Source organism: Danio rerio, chromosome 8, assembly GCF_049306965.1.
Source record: "Danio rerio strain Tuebingen ecotype United States chromosome 8, GRCz12tu, whole genome shotgun sequence".
NCBI classification, from domain to species: domain Eukaryota; kingdom Metazoa; phylum Chordata; class Actinopteri; order Cypriniformes; family Danionidae; genus Danio; species Danio rerio.
The window spans coordinates 17,739,620-17,759,716 of NC_133183.1; the positions used below are offsets into that span (position 1 = coordinate 17,739,620).

General features: G+C 36.3%; 1 protein-coding gene across 11 annotated transcripts in view; it reads right to left on the bottom strand.

Moving 5' to 3' along the window:
- The window catches only part of agbl4 (AGBL carboxypeptidase 4), a 685,205-nt gene extending 665,386 nt beyond the window's left edge, over positions 1-19,819 (bottom strand). For 10 of the 11 annotated variants that reach the window (XR_012383709.1, XR_012383713.1, XR_012383710.1 and 7 more), the window contains exons 1-2: positions 19,738-19,819; positions 16,449-16,571 (exon numbers count right to left, since the gene is read on the bottom strand). Coding sequence is in view for 4 of the 11 variants with exons in the window: in XM_073909449.1 (XP_073765550.1) it covers positions 16,449-16,571; positions 19,738-19,774 (160 nt within the window). In the remaining 7 variants the exon portion in view is untranslated. 11 annotated transcript variants of the gene reach the window in all.
- Positions 19,820-20,097: the final 278 nt, after the last annotated feature.

Here is a 20,097-nt window from a genome sequence, read left to right on the forward strand (position 1 = left end):
AGACTCCTCTAGCAAGGTGCAGTCGACACTAAGAGGTTGGTGTGCAGCGATAAACTCAATGTTGAGTCCCACTGCAGTAGCATGAAGTAAACTAGTGCACATCTGGTCTGTGGTGCTGTGTTGTGTGGCAGTGTGATAAAACCACAGCTGAATCGATGGCGTGCGGCCATTGTGGACCAAGAAGGCTGCAAAATGCCAGCAAGGCTTCTTGGCCATTCTGAGCTAGAGACACAGAAATCTCTCAACGTGCAAAAGCTTTCCAAACCAGGGAATTACATAAAGTGATGCTACTGTCAATGGCCTGATAGACTCGAATGGAAAGGAATAGAACGGAGGGGTTCAACTGCAAGCTGTTCAGAAATCTTGGCAGAAAAATCAGTGCTCCTTCTCACCTCCCTTTGCACAAGCACTCTAGCAAACTACACCCACCGCGGTGTAATTACTTAAGAGAATTAAGCAACAGTGCTCTAAATATATAGTGGAATAAAAAATAAAAAAAACGAATAAATACAAAGAAGAGAAGCTCACTAGGGGGGAAGGCACACTTTTCTGATTTCTGCAAGGAAGCAAAAACTATTTCGGCTACACTGCTTATACTCAATTTACACTTCAACTTCCATTGACAATCATCATACTTATATTGTACAGGATATATTAAAACTGTTTAAACGGTTTCTGTTTATAGACCCGCTGTATTGGAGTCTCTAGCGAACGATCAATTAACTGATGAAATGTCATCATCTAAAGCCTGGTTTAAGTTAAAGGTGCTGTATGTAAGTTTTTGACTCTTCTAAAGCATAAAAATACCATAATATGTTTGCAGATAAGTCAACATTCCTGTTTAGATGAAAAACAATGCTGAAGTCAGATATTCTGCTTTGAAAATGTGCGTTACATGCTGAAACGACTGTCTTTGTTTTGGTTCTTTTAACCCACCCAATGCCAGTTTAGCCAATTATATTTCAGCACCCTTGGTGTAAAACCGCATATTCCATTCATTTAGTCCAGAAGACTCTATGCATCCACGACCAAAATGTGACCTCCAATGGACAGTTGCAGCCTCCCAAATAAGACGTGAAAGTAGAGTTTTACATGAGGTAGTTGTTAATTAGAAAATAAGATAAATATTATGAACGTAAACATTAGGTGAGCAGGTTACATTGTAACTCAGTGTACTAACAACACGCTACATGGCAAGATTTGCAGTGATAAGCAGTTTGTCTGCTTGGACCAAACAAAAAAAAACAGAAATTTAAATACAGCCATTTAGAAGTGCAGAATAGTGATCTTACTGCACTCCAACGAAATGGTAAGGTTTATATTCTAATTTATACATATTAAACCTCTTTAACATTATCATATTTACATGCGGAATGATTGATGTGTTGGCAGAGTCACTCGGAAATTAAATTTTCAAGATCTGAGGTAAACTATCTGCTGCTGCTTTCAGTAGTATGACAATAAAAGTCACATAAAATTTAATCTCACATTGTTAGCATTTAACATTGAATAAAGCACATGAGGTGTACCTGAGGTCATCATTTATCCTGTTGTTCAAATGTCAGAAATAGAAGCGGTTTCTAAAACAGAAATTTCTGGTGTTGGTTAGGACAAAAACTCATTTTAGTATGAAAAAACATGTCTTCTATTGTATGCCATTGCTTTTAGTTAGAAAACGGTTCAAATCAGACTGAAATCAACCTTTTGGCATGACAGCCAGACACACTTACGTCAATCTAGCAACCTGGGCTTGCATGGACTCCTCAGAGGAGCCGAGTGAAAATGTGTTTTAATCCAAGAGTTCGATACCTAGTTCAATTACTGGGTGTCAAACTTACATACTGCACCTTTAAAATATATGCTGTTCAATGAATATTTCACCTAAAAGAATAAATTATTTACTCACCCTCAAATGGTTTTAAACCTTTATGAGTCTTTCTTCAGTCGAACACACAAATATTTTGATACCAATGCATAGCAAAAATTCCATGGCAGCTTTCTTCGAAAGATATTATTTTGCGTTCAACAGAAGAATTAAACCTTTAAAACAAGTGAAGGGTTAATAAATAATGCAATTTATATTTTTGGGTGAACAATCCCATCAAGTTTGCAAAAATATACCTTAAAAATATTACATTAAGGGTTATTTTAAAATCCAGTTAACATTCAGAATGGCTAATGTTGACTGGACAAATGAACACGAATTCAGCCAATAATACAATATTTGGAATGTCAGAGGTGTAATTTAATTTTTTTGTTTTTTTTGGACAAAAAGTGACTAAGAATTCAAGCAATATTTTGGGTAACGAAACTGCATAAACATGAAAAATAAAATCTGTAGAATGAGTCACAAAAAACAATAAAAAAGCTGCTTGACCTTTTTACAGGCAAAGTGCAAAATGCAGGATGAGGTGCTGTTATGCAAAAGCAGACTATGCGGGATTCAATTTATGTTGCACATTTATTTTGAATAGTTTTAAGAGAAAAATAAAGCAGGGACGGTCATTTTGGCTGCATGGCAGGAGGCACTGGAATCAGCGGTGGCTGCCAAGAGCAAGGAAGCTTCTTGAACCTTCTTCAAAGGACAGATGCAAAGTTTTCAGTCTAATTAAGGGCAAAGTATTTGCACCCTTAAAATGTTCTCGATTCAAAGACGGTGGGCGGTCTAGAATTGGTTTTCTGCTAGACGCCGGCCTTTTTAGACACTCAAAGAATTTTTTTTCCCCCACAAAAATCTTCTCCGACACACTCCTCGGAGCCTACAGCGGCAGATGAAAGGCTATAGATTTTGCTATTAACGTTACCATCTACCACGCCAAATTTATACTGAATAATATTCTAACATGATGAATATCACCTCCTTTGCAGATCAATATGGTTCAGTCGGAATTTAAATGCTATGCTGTGCTCACGGAGATATCACAGAGACAAGCATGCAAACAAGAGGTGCTGTTAGCAAAACAGCAAATCTAGATGCTCTACGGCACTTTGTGATTTTTTTTTTTACGTAACACTGAAGTGTTTGAATACAATCTCAGCAGAGAGCAACAATCAGAGCTTTTATCTTTGTAGGGGGGAATGTGCTCAAATGATGTAGAATAACAGTCAACAAGTTTGAGGATGGCACACAGGAAGCAGTTATCTGCTTGCAAAACATTCGTTATATATCCTCGAGTAGCACTGTACGGGAATGCACAATTTCAGCAGTGGCAGAACCGGCTTTTGGTTGGCTCTCAAGAAGCTGTCAGGCTCCAAACAGATGGTATTTCTATTAAAATTCCTCTCTGTTCTTATGCATCGGTTTACAAACATAGCCAGAGCATACAAATGTGTGGTATCAAACGCAACCTGACACATCAATGAACTTCATCTCAAAGAAAACGTTTTAAATAAATCAGCTGTATAAACAGAGGCGGTGTAAAATAAGAAAAAGGAAAAACACAGAGCACTAAAGCGTTACAAATCTCCAGCGTTTTCCCAAACTGCATGTCCTTGCCTGGAATGAGGAATGACACGTCCGCCTAGTGCCTGTGTTTACGGCATCAGGAGAGCTGCTGGGGAAATGGATTACTCCATCATCGTGGAGCAGCGTGTTCATGCAGCAATGTATCGCGACACGGCTCTGTGTGTAGTCATTTTCACCCGGGAGACGCTCTCTATTCCTCGCTTGCTGCGTCATTTCCTAACTTTGCTTCTGAATGCTCTAAATGGAAAAAAAAGAGGCATGTTTTTGATCAGGAGCTTTAGCAGCAAAACAATGGCCCGACAAGCAGGCATGGGTCCTCGAAGTGTGAAATACGAAAGTAGTATTTAAACAAAACCCAAACTGTGGAAATGACTTCAAATGACTTTCCTACAAAAAGTGGAACGGAGCCAATGGTGATGCTGACTCGATCACTTGACCTAGTATATTAAACACTCTCTACACAAGAGTGGCGGCTTAGCTCTGACAGCTCTCGCACGAGAGCGGGTTAAAGAGCTCATTGAGAAAAACACACGCATACGGCGTGACCCTGCGCAGATAGTCAGGAAAGCCGCCATTTGTTGAAGTCTCTCCTAATAGGGGTCAGCGTCCGGCTAAAACCGCACGGATTCCATTTGCTTTAAAGAAGAGGCAGTTGTGCTCCGAGTTAACCTCCTGCTAATAACTGTAAAATAGAAAACGCTGAGCCCGTGAGTGTTATGCTAGTCTTCATACCGCCCATTATAATGTGCTGGTGAGAGCATGTGAAGGGTGCTAATTGAAGTATGTGTCACGTTCGCAAGTAAAACACATGGCAGGAATTAGTTTCTAAACTGAGTGGCTGAAAGTGGGAACGTGTTGTACGGTTGGAAAACCGGTTTCTCGCTGTGTCTAATTTGATAGAGCTGAACCAACCCAACGTTCAATAAAGGCACATATTTCATGTTCATTCTTCTCGTGGAATAGGGAACAAAAAGGACTAGCAATCAAAATACTTTCACAGAGAAGAGGTTCTCACCAAGCAGAAGGTAAGACTTGACAGTCTTGTATTTGCCACAAAAAAATGGATAAAACTTTGGTTCATTTGATTGGTGTAGATGCAGTTTTTTTTAATTTAGCCACAACTCAGTGAAGAGCACAAATTTACAATGAATTTGATTCTTATGCATACATTTGTGTATTCGTTTAATTATCAGAGTTTGCAGCAGCAAAAATGCAGTGCAAGTTTCCTTGGATAAAAGCACAATTTTGTATTTAATTAGGTGGCTTACTTTTAGTGAGTGAATTTGACGTCAAAGCTCAGGTTAATTTGTCTGATGATTTATGCATACTCTGGTCCAGTTCCCTTCAGATATCAATGCAATCACATTAATTCAAAGAAATGAGCTTCTATTAAGGTTGCATAAATCAGTAAAACTGTAAATTTATGTTTACTCCTTCTCCTGATAAGTGTGACTGACAGCGTTAGAATTTAATCAACTCTCAATCTTTGTTCTTTTGAAACTTCGAAGTGTTGGTGCTTGAAAATGAGTGATAACTAGGCCCATATGGAATCTTAGTGCACAATTTTCTTCTGATTTTGAGTTTATCAATAAATCTATTTATTTACTTATGTGAATGTGTGTACATTTTAACTCAAATCCACTTATTAGGTACATCTTACTAATACTAGATTGGACCCACGTTTGCCATCAGAACTACATTAATTCTTCGTGGCATAGATTCAACAAGGTACTGGAAATATTGCTCAGAGATTTTGGTCTATATTGATAGGATAGCATCACGCAGTTGCTGCAGATTGGTTGGCAGTTTTGTGCATTCAGTGATGCTCTTCTACATACCTCGGTGGTAACAAGTGGTTATTTGAGTCACTGCTGCCTTTCTATCAGCTGGAATCAGTCTGGCCATTCTCCTCTGACCTCTCGCAACAACAAGGCATTTGCGCCTACAGAACTGCAGCTCACTGGATATTTTCTTTTTTTTTTCGGACCATTCGGAGATGGTTGTGCGTGAAAATTAGCAGTAAATGAAATACTCAAAGCAGCCTGTCTGGCACAAACAACCATATCACGTTCAAAGTCCCTTAAATCCCCTTTCTTCGCCATTCTGATGCTCGGTTTGAACTGCAGCAGATCGCCTTGACCTTATCTACATGCCTAAATCCATTGAGTTGCTGCCATTTAATTGGCCGATTAGAAATTTGCATTAACGAGCAGTTGGACAGGTGTACCTAATAAAGTGGCCAGTGCGTGTAAATCTATTAAGTTTTATATTAATTTCAGGAATATTATTGAAAATGCAAATGTTTATTTGATGTACAATAAAGTTTGTAAAGTGGATATATTATTTAAAAACTGTCTTTGTTTACCAAACAAGGGGTTCTAATTGGAAACCTCAAAGGTTAAAATGTTTAATTTATTTTATTTCATACATTCAGTTTTTAGCTACTATGCTCTCCAAATCATTTCATATAAATCTGCAGATTTTGTACAAACATCTGCATAGAAATAGCAAACAATGACTGCAGATTCTGTTTGCCTCTGATAGTAACTAAATTATAACTGAATTTTTAATATCAAATTAGAATATCCACACAAATACTTAATTGAACCACATATGTGAAAGGAACCTTAAACTCTTGCACCAACCATGTCAAAACAAAACCAGAAAAACACGTAGAAAAAGGGAGACATGGTGGCTCAGTGGTTATAGCACTGTCGCTTTATAGCAAGAAGGTCACTGGTTCGAGTCCCAGCTGGGCCAGTTGGCATTTCTGTGTGGAGTTTGCATGTTCTCCCCATGTTGGTGTGGGTTTCCTCCGGGTGCTCCGGTTTCCTCCCCAAGCCAAAGGTAAGTGGTATAGGTGAATTGAATAAGCAAAATTGGCCTTAGGAAGGGCATCCACTGAGTAAAACATATGCTGGATAAGTTGGCAGTTCATTCCGCCGTGGCGACCACTCATGAATAAAGGGACTAAAGCAAAAAAAAAAACGAATGAATGAATGAATAAATTAATGAACAAGTAGAAAAGGTATTATATAAACTGTCTAAAAGTTAATAGTTAATATGATAGGCATATAGATTTTCACACACTAAAATAAGCATGAAAAACACAATCTGGCAAAAGTAACTAAAATCATACTTGAATACATTCTAAAATTCTCAGCGCAATACGCCAGAGGACATACCTCAAAGAACACGTCAATAAAATATGCGCAAACACACGTGCGCTCAATGACATTCGCATGCAGGTATCGCAAAGGCCATCAATAACCTAAGAACCGATGTTTCATTCCAGATCTCTCTAGGCTGCAAGGCTCTGATCAAACATAACCAAGGCTGACGGTAGGAATGTCAGGCAGGATTATCACCCGTTTCATTTGCTTGTGCACATTTGAGATATCTGCTCGGCCCGCTTGTTCCACATTGCGGACACACACTCTATAACCGAGCACTCTAGGGGTGGGTAAATATTACAGCATGACTGAGCACGGACCACTGTGCACTTCTGCTCTGAGAAGCAGTTGCTATGTCGGCAGGAAAAGTGAGGGCCAATTCAAATTATGGTTCAGCTACATGGTTCGTCTCTGTGAATGAGACTTTAAGGATGTGCTACAGATGTGCAAAGTTCAAAGCACAAATATAACTGCTTGTTCTTTCATGTTAAATTACTTTGAACAAAATAACAGGTGTTAAAGGAAGCAAGGCTGTGAAATGAAAAAGATAGTTAGAGTCTTTTAAAATAGTTGAATGTCTTTTAACTTGATTGCTGGGTTTTTGCAAAGATTGTCGTGCAAGTTGCTTCCAGGTCAGTCTAGAGAATATTTGCATAGAAAAACAATGAAGCAGAATGAAAAAAAAAAGATTTTTTCAGTAACATTAAGCACTTCTGAAATGACCTTTATATACTCCCAACCACTGTAGGAGAAAGTTCCTTCTGGAAGTAATGCATTATAATATTGAGTTACTACGCAAAAAAAAAGTAACTAGTTGCGTTACTTAGTTACTTGTTATGATTTGTAATGTGTTATGTTTCTTGTAAGTTACTTTTGCATTACTTTGTCGTACCTGGCTGAGACTTTTTTTCAGAACATGCTGTTTTTTTTTGTTTTGTTTTTTTAATAAAGAAGGTTATTATGCACCTTCATTTACCTTTAAAAAAACACATTAAAAATTAAGAATTTAGGATATTGTTGTCTTCTGAGAACCCCCACCCCCCCCACCCCCACCCCCACCCCCAATCACTGCTCCTGACATCATGAAAACCACAAAGACTTTATGGCAACTGGCAATCTGTAATAAAATCTAAATTTAAAGTGGTCTATATTAAGCGATTAGGAATGCTCATTACTAATATTGTACTACAAAATACTGTCTTGGGACATAATCGTTATAGTATCCATAAAAAAAAGTTTTAAAAAAATTATGATTCTGACTAGGGATGTCTAGATTTGATCATGTGATTGGAAATTGGGCGGATCACGCAGTTTCAGACTTAATCAGACTCGGACTTTAAATCCCGATAAGAACTTGAATACATGCATCTATACATATATTATCATTATTTTTGAACACATCTATAGTTATGTGGTGGCACAAAGTTAGACCTCTTTCTTGACGCGTGTAGCATGACATCACTATTGCAGAGACACTATTGGTTAAATGCAGGTGTTGTGCCGAAAAACGCACCCCTACTGTGAAATGGGAGCGCACATTTCAAGACAATCGCTTTCCGATAAACAAAACTTAGGAATCGCGACATACTTTCCTTAGCGTTCTCAGTCTGTATTTAATAAAAGCATAATATGATTATCATTATTAGGAATAAAACAAAAACACAAAGTTTTTGAAACGCATTTAGTAGAACACTGAAGCAGCTTGAAGCGGAAATCATGAGTATGTCTGTGGTCTGGAACTTATGATTGCCAGTCAGGTATTTTAAGTTGAGGTGCTATTTGTTTTTATAATTGATTTTTTTAAATGTTGCATGTCCAAAAGTGAAGAATTAGGGTTATTTATTACTTGATTGTTCAAGCAACCTCTAAGAAGTGCTCTGTTTGTTAACAGAGTTGTTGAATGTATCGGATCTGGTTTCTGCATTGGCAGATACTCAAAATCAAATGACTCTCACTCAGGAAAAAAAAAAAAACCTAATCAGGACATGCCTAAATTTGACCCATGTAATGTATTTTTGACTATTTGCAACAAACAGCAGGGAAAATAAGAACTGTAAATCTCATGGTTTCAGCAAGACAATGATCTAAATTTTAGATCATTGTCTTGCTGAAACATCCACCCTGTGAAAACAAAACAAACAAAAAAAAAGTCAACAGCACTTTAGAAGTATGTTTTCTGAGAAAAACCATGAGATTTACAGTTCTTATTTTCCCTGCTGTTTGTTGCAAATAGTCAAAAATACATCACATGAAAGCATTTGAGAGTTTTGGCTGTGTTTTAGATTCTAAAACACAGCCAAAACTCTCAAATACTTTCAGAGAAAGAAAGTCAAGCTGTAGAATGTTCCAGCCAATCAACTGACTTCAATCCAATATAAAATACAAATTAAAGATCAGATTTGATAAACGAGACCAATAGAACCATCAAGATTTCTACACTCTTTTGAAGTCGATGGAAAAAAAAAATCAGACCTGATCAACACGTGACTTCTTTCTCCATATGAGAAGTGTCTTTAAGCTGCCATCACCAAAAGAAAAACTTGAACATAATTTATTAATTACATTTCAGTGGTTCAGTACTTTCTTTCAATTCCATATCAACAGCTCCTTTAGAAAAATTATTCCCAGGAAAAAACATGACATGTTCAATACTCATTTCCCTCGCTGTAAGACTGGTTTTGTGGTCCACGGCCACATAAAGCCTTTATTCTACATGCAGTCCTAATTCTGTTTTATTTGTAAATGTACACTATAAATCACAAAAGTTTTATGTTCTGCTATTGCAGTTTCAAGACAATTAAAAAAAACTGCAAAAAAAATCCACTTTGTAAAATAACTGCACATTTAACAGCTGTTCTGCTTTGTGCACTGAATGAGTGATATATAGGTGAAGGGCCACAATGAGCGAGAATGTGTTACAGTAAAAGTCAAGAAGCGAGGCTCTTAACCTTGTGGTTTAGGAGGGGGTGAGCATGAAAACCCCTTCCACACATCGCCTCTGAGTGAAGGAATATTTTCTTCAGGGTCACAGCCATATAACACCACAGGCCTGAGTATCAGAATGAAAGAGATAAAGCTACAAAACTGACAGAGGACAAGCAAGCCAGCTCCAACTTGCTAAAAAAAAAAAAAAAAAACGCTTGATAAAAACAATAAATCAGATAACTTCTCTGGTTTCTTCTCAGACAGCAGCCCAAATCAATTCAGTCAAATCCTTCTTAAACCCTCCAGAATAAAAAAAGAAAACAGTAAGACACCGGACAGTGATGCAGCCTTCTTAGCCAGAGCTTGACTCTTCTGCTAAACACCAAGGCGTTTACAAGCAAAACTTTCATCTTCTGAGCGCTAAGCACAAAATCTTCAACTAATATCCTTTCTACTTGTCTTTTTATGCATGCCCATGTTGTTATGTTTTGTCGAGGGCAGGAATTCATCTATAGTACCCTAATTTCTGTGTAAGTACTCTTCATCCTCCCTGTAAGCCCCCGCTGTCCCCTGCAGCCACTTGTGCCGGGCGCCGAGCCTGATTGTTAGAATGTTCTTTAATCAATGGGGTCCTGACTGTCTTGATGCAGGGTGCACATCTGAAGTATATAAATATCTGCTTGCAATCCTCCTTTTTTTTGTTCCCATTGCCTCCTTGTGTATTTTTTTTACTTCATCCCCCTCTTGTCGTTTTGGGGTGTTAAATGTAATCATTCATCCACTAGATGAACTCTGCTAGAGTGACATGAAGCAATTTTTTTTGAGGGAAGATAAAAACAGAACGAGAATACTACTCAATGAAAAAAAAAAAGCGCAAAACAATTAAAGCCCCATCAGCGGAGAGATTTTTCCCTACTGTTTATCCTCATTAGCAAGCATGCGACTGAGGCCTTGTCCCCTCTCCGAACACATTCTTTTGTTCGCTGAATCGAAGGAGTTTTTTTTTTTTTTTCATCTATTATGATTACAATGGATAATTTAAAATCCCTAGTGCAAATCCGTTAAATGCTTAGGGGGTACCGCACATGTTGGATTGTCATTGGTGGATGCGTTATATTCTGCCCTTGGTAGGAATCGAATCATTATGTAGACACACATACACATATATGCACTTGTGTACACACACACACACCTTCTTCCTCTGCCTCTAGCTGGCACCAGATTTAATCAGCAGCTACAGTCAGTAAGTTTTATCACTCTGAGCTTCTGATAAGCATCAGCATGTGGAAATATATTTGAGACATAATTTGCCCCGAATGAATTATGACACTGATGAGAACATCTACGTGAATGAAAGGGAGGATGACGCGTACTTCAAAACATTCAAGATCCCCTCAAAATGCAAAGTGGTTTGCATTAAATATACTTTTACACCCGGCATGCATGATGCAGATGCTTTTAACCTGAGGCCATAGATTAATGCAAGACTATCAGTGTCTGTTATCGTAAATAAAAAGTATGAACCAAAAGTCAAAAGAAAAAAATATATATACAGATATAACAAATGTTTCTAAACTGGAATGAAAGTACATTTGTTTAATAAAACCCTCCGATAATATCACACGATTAAAGTGCTAATTATAACCATTAAAGCTCTTTTAAATTCAAGAATCTATGGAATTTACATAATGCAGCAAACGTAACTATATCTATAGAGCCATCAATACCGTTTTAATGACGCCTTGGGGAAATATTCATTATGTTTTTTACTATCAAACTGTGCATAATGGGGGTTATTTTAATAAGTTATGCTAAAAAAAAAGACTGAAGTGAGAGGGAATTAGAAACCTGTAGGCCCAAATGCCTAAGAAAAAGATATACCACTGACCTAATCTGCATACGGCTGACAAGAAAATGAGTTACATCTCATCTAAATGTAAATTAAGTGTTTTATGCCTTCAGTAAACAGTTTATGTATCCATGGTCTGTTTTAATTAACCAATTAGAATTTATTACCCGGATACTAAAGATAAGAGGCATTCTTCTGACTTTTTTTTTTTTTTTGGAAAATTAATGACAGCTGTCTAAAGAGAGAAAGAAACAAGAAACAATTTTTCTGGCAGAGGAAAGGAACTTGACTGATATCTTGGCTTTCAAGTGAGACACATTTGCTTGAAATCTCGCTAGATGGTGTGTTCTTGGTTTGAAAGCTTGCGTGTAGCAATCACAGCGAATATATCATTGTTGGAGAGCTGAAACTACTGCTCACAAAACTACAAGAAAATCAGTATTTGAACAGGTTCAACTGCACTTATGCTATTGTTTTGTTTTAATTAGTCACGCAAGACTTTTACAAACATGAAAAATAATTAATTTATTTATGAGGTGTAGTAAAGCCAATGAATAAATTATTATTCCATAAAGTAAAAATATATACCAATTACTAAATAAAAACAAAAACAATATTTTTTAAGTGACTTTTACATGAAACAAAATATTCACGTCAACACCAGAATGTCTAAAAGTTTCCTTTTTAAAAAAACAGCTGAATAAAATGTCACTCTACTGAAAGATTTTGTTATATTATTAGCATCAGTTTGTTTATCTTATTATCTTTTTTTTTTTTCAAAAAAATTTCTGGTACAAAAAATTGCTTTAAAGGGTTTGTTCACCCAAAAATGTGAAAACTATAATTATTTACTTACCCTCATTCCATTCCAAAACCCTAAGATTATGATATGTGTAATTAAATTAAAATCTTCCTGATCCTGCACAGACTGTAATGATCCCAGCTCATTCAAATACACATCCAGAAAAATAATAAAAACAGTAGTGCAGTGGTTCAATCTGAATATCATTAAACTGCAAGGATACTTTTTCATATGATTGAAGTTGTACATCCGCTAGTTCCCGCCTCTGAATGAGCAAGTTTTGTTACTTGTTGCTTTAAAAAAAAAAAAAAAAAAAAAAACACCCACAAAGAAACTTAACACTAAGGAACATAAAAACCTAGTGCCAGCTAGCGTTTCGAAAGTGTTAATTTAGAGCAACACACACCACGCAGAAGTATAAATGCACGACTACACGCAAGGCAGGCACCATGGGTCATGCCTATCACTTGATGCAGAAGTATAATCCAGGCCTTAACAATATTTGGTAATTTTCTATAAGTTGAAAGAAACTATTGCAGTCTATGGAGGATCAGGGAGCTCTTAGATTTAATCTAAAATATCTTAAATTGCTCCTGGGGGTTTGGAATAAAATGAGGGTGAGAAAGGAATAACAGACTTTTTGGGGGGTGAACTAACCCTTTAAATTGTTGATGATTGGTATTTCTTGCCAAATGGTGCTGCAAGCACGCATACATTGGGGAAAATAGGTATTGAACACGTCATGTTTGTTGCTGGGAATAAAATTTATAAAGGAGCTGTTGACATGGAGTTAAACCAGGTTCTGGCAAAAAACCAACGATGGCTCTCATGTGGAGAATGAAGTCACATGCATTGATCAGGTGTGGGGTTTTTTTTTCCACAGACTTCAACAGAGTGTAAAAATCTGGATAGTTCTGAGGGTCTCGTCTATCAAATCTAATCTTTATTTTGTATTGCCCTTTTTTGTATTTCTATTGGATTCAAGTCAGGTGATTGGCTGAACCATTCTACAGCTTTCTTTTCTTACTCTGAAACCATTTGAGAGTTTTCTTGGCTGTGTTTTGGATCATTGTCTTGCTGAAACGTCCACCCTAGTTTCATCTTCATCACCCTGATAATGTTGGACTAAAGCTACTAATATTGATTTACAATAATGATGGGCAAGAGGATTCTAAAGAACTACTGAGAGATTCCAGCTGCTGTCTGGGCATTCGCTGCCTTTCTACACATCCCTTTTTTCATGTGTTCAATACTTTTTCCTTGTGTCATTTTAATTAATTAAACATAACTTAATTTGTGAACTAATTAGTTTAATTTTCTTTGCATATATGGGTTTCTTTGGTTGTGGTCAACAACACCTTTAGAAATGTTTTCTAGAAAAAAAAAGGCGACATGTTCAATACTAAGTTCCCCTATAGGGAACCTCCGTATTGACAAAAAATGCTTAAAGGATTCCAATTACTGCAAAAGGGTCCTACAAGAACTGCAAAGACTGTCAGTGGTTCCTAAAAAGGAACCCCTTTTTGAGAGAAAGAGCTTTGAGGCACTTAAAATACATATTGAAGTTCCCTGAGTACTCAACAGGGTATTTGAAGTTATTAAAAATAAATGAATTTGCTAATACTCATTACGGATATATTTATTTTGAAAAAGGGTTGATGCTAATACTTTGAAATGTGATGATGTACAATACATCATGTACAATACATGAAGTTCAAGATGTGATATTTTGCCCTTTGACTATATTTTTTTTATATCATTTAAATTTCAAAGGTGCTGACTTTCACTGTAACAAAGGAGACTCTGCAAATGGTGAAAAGTTATCACTTGCTGACAGGTGGCTTTCTGATAAATGAGCCCACATCACCAGAAACCTTTACATTTCCACATCTTCTTCAACATAAAGAGAAGAGTGTTTGATTAATGACCATCTACGTTAAGCTCCGAAAACTTTGCTGAACTATTGCATCTCAAGTCCTTCAATTGACACGGGGGCTTCAGCTCTCAAAGTCACTTACGTCAAAAGCCTCGATTGTTGCCAAGAAAGTGTCGCTTCCCTTTTGTCAGTGTGCAAGTGGTTAACATCATTTCACTGCAGTGTTGCTTTGCTGAAGCAGCAACAGGACATTAATTTGACATTAGCGCTGTAACATCAATTCCTCTCCATTTTCCAACTTGGATAATGCGTTTACTGGAAGCAGATTAATATCTATTCCATAAATCATTCAGAGAATTTGCCGAGCCAGAGACATGGGGGTAATGTCATATATGTTAGCTGATCCTGGTCTTGCGGGTGGATGTTCATTAATCAGTGCCTCGGGGTCCTTGGGGCCAGTCAGATGGGGAAACAGAGAAACTTATAAAACATCCTGATTATTTATTTATATTGACTTTGGCTCTGAAACCCATGTTATTATTCCGTGTCCTTTTATTGCCGTCCTTCGCTGCATATCATCATCATCCACTCTTGGATATCGCTTTCACAAACTACTAGCATCAGCATACAAGCAAGCTCACAACAAACATCAGTTTTGATAGCAATAAAGATCTCTGTGGTGATGGATGGCTCGATTCCTCAAGCGGAATGTGAACAGGGTTTTATTTTTAGTCCGGTAGAGCTTCTCAAAATCATATAGATTGATCAAGTTACTTTGGAATTGATTGGAAGAGGTCAGTTTTACGTTTCAGACACTAGATCCGTAACCAACTGCTTTTTTCAGCTTAACATTGAACACAAACTCACCAGCAACTGCTCGATAAGACCAGAAAGACTTGCTCCACCTAGAAATTGTACTATTACAGAATATTTCCAAGACCAAAAAATCTATATAAAAAAAACCCTCCCCACGGGGAGCCGAGCCACAGGCGAGCTTTTTCCCCGCAGAGGGGTGAATTGGTTGCCTGTCAAGAATATGAAAGCTGAGTCTCATCTGCTGGAGACCCTGAACCTAATCTCCCAGCAAAGAATGATATTGTGCCTGTTCCAGCCATACTGATTCACTGTCAATCTGGCCCAAAGCTGCTCTCAGCTGCCCACTTGACCTTGTCACTGCAAAAGCACTTTATTTTCATTACATCACTGTTCATTCAGACCAGCAAAAAAAAAAAAAAGTGCCAAACAAAGGCCATTTTACTCAAAGCATTCTTCAAAATATCATAACTTGCTTTAATTACAGTTTTCAGCGAGGTAGACCGACAAGAGCAGTCACTTTCAAATGAAACGCTTTAATTTTAACCCCCTCCATTTAAAAGGGAGATAATTATCCATTAAAAGCCCCGCTCACATGGACAATAGTCTCTCTTCGAGCTGTGCTGCCATATACGAAAACAGTATGGTTAAACAAAAGACACTGACGATGATTTCTGTACAAAACATGTTTGACTATTGAAGTCTACTGCTCTCCTGGGAAATCAAGGGGGTATTGCATTTGAAGAGGGACCATAGTGTTATTCTAACCGTTCAACGTATACATGCTGCTAAATCTTTAATTAACTGCCATGTTAATACATTGTTCAGCTAAGGTGCCGTTTAATTGATATTCTGGTTATATAGGAGATAAATTAGATCATGAACATGTCAACAGCACACGCTTACGTTAATATGTTACATCCGGCTTGTTCTCATGACAAGCTCAGCACATGCTTTTAATGGCGACTTAAAACAATCCTTCGTAATAAATAATGTTAAACAATGTGGATTATTTGAATAATTGTATACATTTATGTTTATGTATTGATTTATTAAAAGTTTATTAATGCTAAACTGTATGTTAGAAATGCTTTTAGCATTCCAGACTAGTGGAATGACAACTATAAGAATCTCAATAACACGTTGATGATGAAATAAAAACTATTGTACTATAGTTTCAACACAATCTAGAATTCTCATATTCATTCCTCAATTTTATCACACCTTAGTGTTGAAAAAACTACAATACCATTAAAAAAAGTTTAATATTATATGCTAATTAGAACTTTTATTCAGTATGAATGTATTAAATTGTGAAGAAGTGAAGAAGTTTACAATGGGTGGTACAAATATTCACGCGGCACATCACTCCTATTTAACACCAATCCAAATGTGTGTGCATTTGCACGTTTTGCTAGCTTGATGTAGATGCATTTTCAGATTACAAAAGGGACTTATTTTCAGAAAATAATATTAAGTAGGTATTACATTTAGTTTGGAGAAAGAGAAAAGAAGAAATGTACAAAATACAAATAGTCTCTCACCACTCTCAAAGCACGCATCGAAAATGACATGGCCTTTCTTGGGTGGTCCGGTGTATCCTGGAGGAGTGACCATCAGTTTGTTTACGTTCCCCACAAGAGCATCCTCTCCTCCTGCTTCATTATCTGCCACACAAACAGTCAAAAATGTTGTGAATGACCCTCAAATACTACTAAAATACTTTAAATCACTTATTAAAATTAATATATATATAAATATATTTATGCTATATACTATTTGTTATGATTGGTGACAACTTCACAATTATTTGGCAAAAGTTAAAGCATATTCTAAAACTAAGTAATTTAATATTGTCACATAATTAGAGTTGTGGTCTGAGTGCACTGTATGACAATAACAGCACAGACAATGAATTTCTCAATTTATTTAACTAACATGAGCTGATTTGACAATGTAACCAAAACATTAAAAAGCTAAATATGTAAGTGTTGAAATTTTGGGGAATGTATTTAAATCGAACTTGCGATTCTTATGCACAATACAGAAAAAGTAATTAGAACGATAGAAAATGTGAAGAATTTGAAGTATAAAAATTTAGTTTTTAAATTGAAGATACTCAAGTTCAATTAATTAGTTAAATTTGAAACAGCATAATTTATGTTTAAATCTAGGAATAAATTACTTCAGAAATGCATACAAAAGTTTAAATTTTTTTGAAGACAAGGGGGATATAATCTGAGAGAAGAACTGAATCTTAGGTGGTTTGAAACAAGGACAACTTTAAAAATGCGTACTGTATATCTGTATGTGGTGTGAAATTATGGAACAGAGTCTCAAATAATGTAAGGATATTATTAAATGTAAAAATATATACATCTTATTAAAAGGAATGTAATGACTAATAGAGGTGATTGAAAAAGAACAAAATGAGAAAGGTATGATGAAATTTCAATTAATAACTGTTTGCAATACGATGTATTTTTTTGAGTCTGTGTAATAAATTGTAAATGTACAAATGGAATCAAACATATGTCAAAGATGCCGAAATGATAAAATATGTCTCATGTAAAGCTCAGGTCTCATGTAAAAAGACAGAAGTAAAAGAAAAAACGTTAGTTGAAGTAATAGACAAATGATGTGTGTGGTAATGGGGTGGGGAAAATGATAAGCTTGTGCTTCATCCCGCTCCATTTTGACCATGTTAAAATGTATTTTGATTAAAGAATTGTTGTGTATGATTATGTTCAAAAGAAATAAATAAAACCTGATCAAATAAAAAGCTAAAAAAAAAAAAAAAAAAAAGATATTTGCAAATGAACATTTAAAAAGATAAGATCATTAAAATCACACTGTTGTTATAATAAATGAAAAAAATATTAGAAAGCACAGGAATGTATAGATCTGGCCGCATTAGACTAAAGCATGATTTAATCACTTATCTTTGCATTACACATTTTTTGCAGTTAGCACAATACACAATAGCTTTTTTGACAATACCTTGGATAAAATCATTAATTTCATGTGTCACTAAACAAAGAAAAGGTTCTTGAGAGCACATGTACAAATCACAACCTTTTAATTTTCACAAAGCCCTTCATGTGAAAATCAAGTTGTGTGCTGTTGACTGGCAATTTTCACCAAATTTCAGTAACAACCAAAGCAATATAAAAGAAAGGAAAAATTATTAAAAACATGAAGAAAGGAAGATGTTAAATGGCAAGGAATGCCCAGACAGCAGCTGAAATCTCTCAGTAGCTGGAATCAGGTTGCAAACTATGGGGGCTCCCCTGAATACAAGATTTGTGAAATTTCGTTCACGATGTGTGTTATTTTGCGGTTATATGTGTGGTCTCAGTATTGTGTAAGGTGATAAGGAATTTGTTTGAGATTGATTTACCGGAGTAAAAAGATCCCATGACATTCTATAGTCCTATAAAAAAAATTAAAAAAACATATGCTGTCCTTGGTGCCATTGTCTTGAACTTAGAGCGAATAGAAAAATGATTGTTGAAAAATTATATTTTGTATATTTAGCCCTCACCAACCCTCCCCTGCCCTTTATCAGCAAAAATGATCATTAGATGCTTCAGCCCCAACACCTACATAGACCCTTTTCACAAGACTCTTATGCATTTAACATGTCATTATATCATCTTTGCATCAATATACAAAAAATTATTGCCACTTACGCAAGTTGTTTCTAATGCAGCATCTGTGGGCAGGACAGTAAATTTAACATTGTTCTCTTCCCTGGCTGCTGTTGTTAGTCTACACTGCAAGTATTGATAAAAGCATCATGGGTTTTACTTTTATTATGTGAGCAAATGTGCTTGTAAAAAAAAAAAATTAAGTTTACTCAACTACGATAATTTCTGCTGCAGAAAAACCCAGAAATGTGAAAAGGAGTCAATACCAGATGATGAAGATAAAGCATGAGTGGACATTTTAGCAAGACAATGACCCTAAATACAACAGAGGAAAGTCAAGACACTGGTCTCAGACAAATAAAATAAAGCTTCTAGAATGGCCGACCCACACACCTTAAGATCAATCTTAAGACTTTTATATTATTCTTAAGTTAAAATAAATTCTGCTATGCAAACAATTATATTTACATGTATTTTTTTTTTAAATGGTACCTTTTTCTTCAAATTATAAAAAAACAAACTACTCTAAATTACATTGTATATTATTAAATATGTAAGAAATGTCATTGGTAGTTTAAAATTATAGCTAAACAATTGTAACTATTATTTAACTATGATTAATTATGTGTATATACTTATAATAAACACAAACCATATACTACAACCAAACTCAGAAACAGTTTTGAGGAAGCTTGTCTTCTCGTCTAAACAAGGCTGATGTGGGATCTGATTCATCCCTTCCTGAATGTAGCCTAAACGAATACACGTCCAATAAATTGATAAAAAATGTAGAGCAAGTCAGTAACTATAGTCCCATAAAGACGTAGCAGAGTCAGTAAAGTATACTGTAGGTATGCCAATCGCCGTTTAAATGAATGTTCATCGTAACAAAACAGCACTACAAACACACGTGGTGATGCATATCGATTTACGCAGCTGTATCTGAATACTTATCTCAATACATAGGCGCTCGGTATTATTTTGCCTCTACATGGTGGTAAGTGTCACATAAATAAGGTTTTATTCGGCTAACGTTAGCAAACAGTCGCTATGTTTACATGGACGAAGCGCTGATATCATGCACCTATTTCTCGCTCTCCATGCAGAGACCGTATCATGTGCGCATATGTAAATGGAAAATGGTTAAAATGACTCTTTATGAATGTGTTTTAATTTTACACACCAGTATCGAGATGTTCTCTGCTGTTTTCTTCCATCATCCTCTCATAACAACCACTGGCTGGCGACGCTGAAGGTGCGTTTCCAAGACGACGGCGTACTGCGCGCGAGAGGAAGGATTTGACGTAGCAGGTGCGCGCGCGCACGAAAACCGCACAGCTCCCCCAGCCACACGGATGTCTTTTCACACCGCACCAGCTAATGTTATGTGTAGCCCTATTAAGCGTTCAAAGCGTAGGAAATGTCAGGTGTTAATATAGTCATTTAGTAAGTGCTGATAAACCAAGAACTACAACATCCACTATATGATGCGTTCATGGTAAAATAATAGCTAATAAATAGAGAGATTAGTGATTTTGTACCC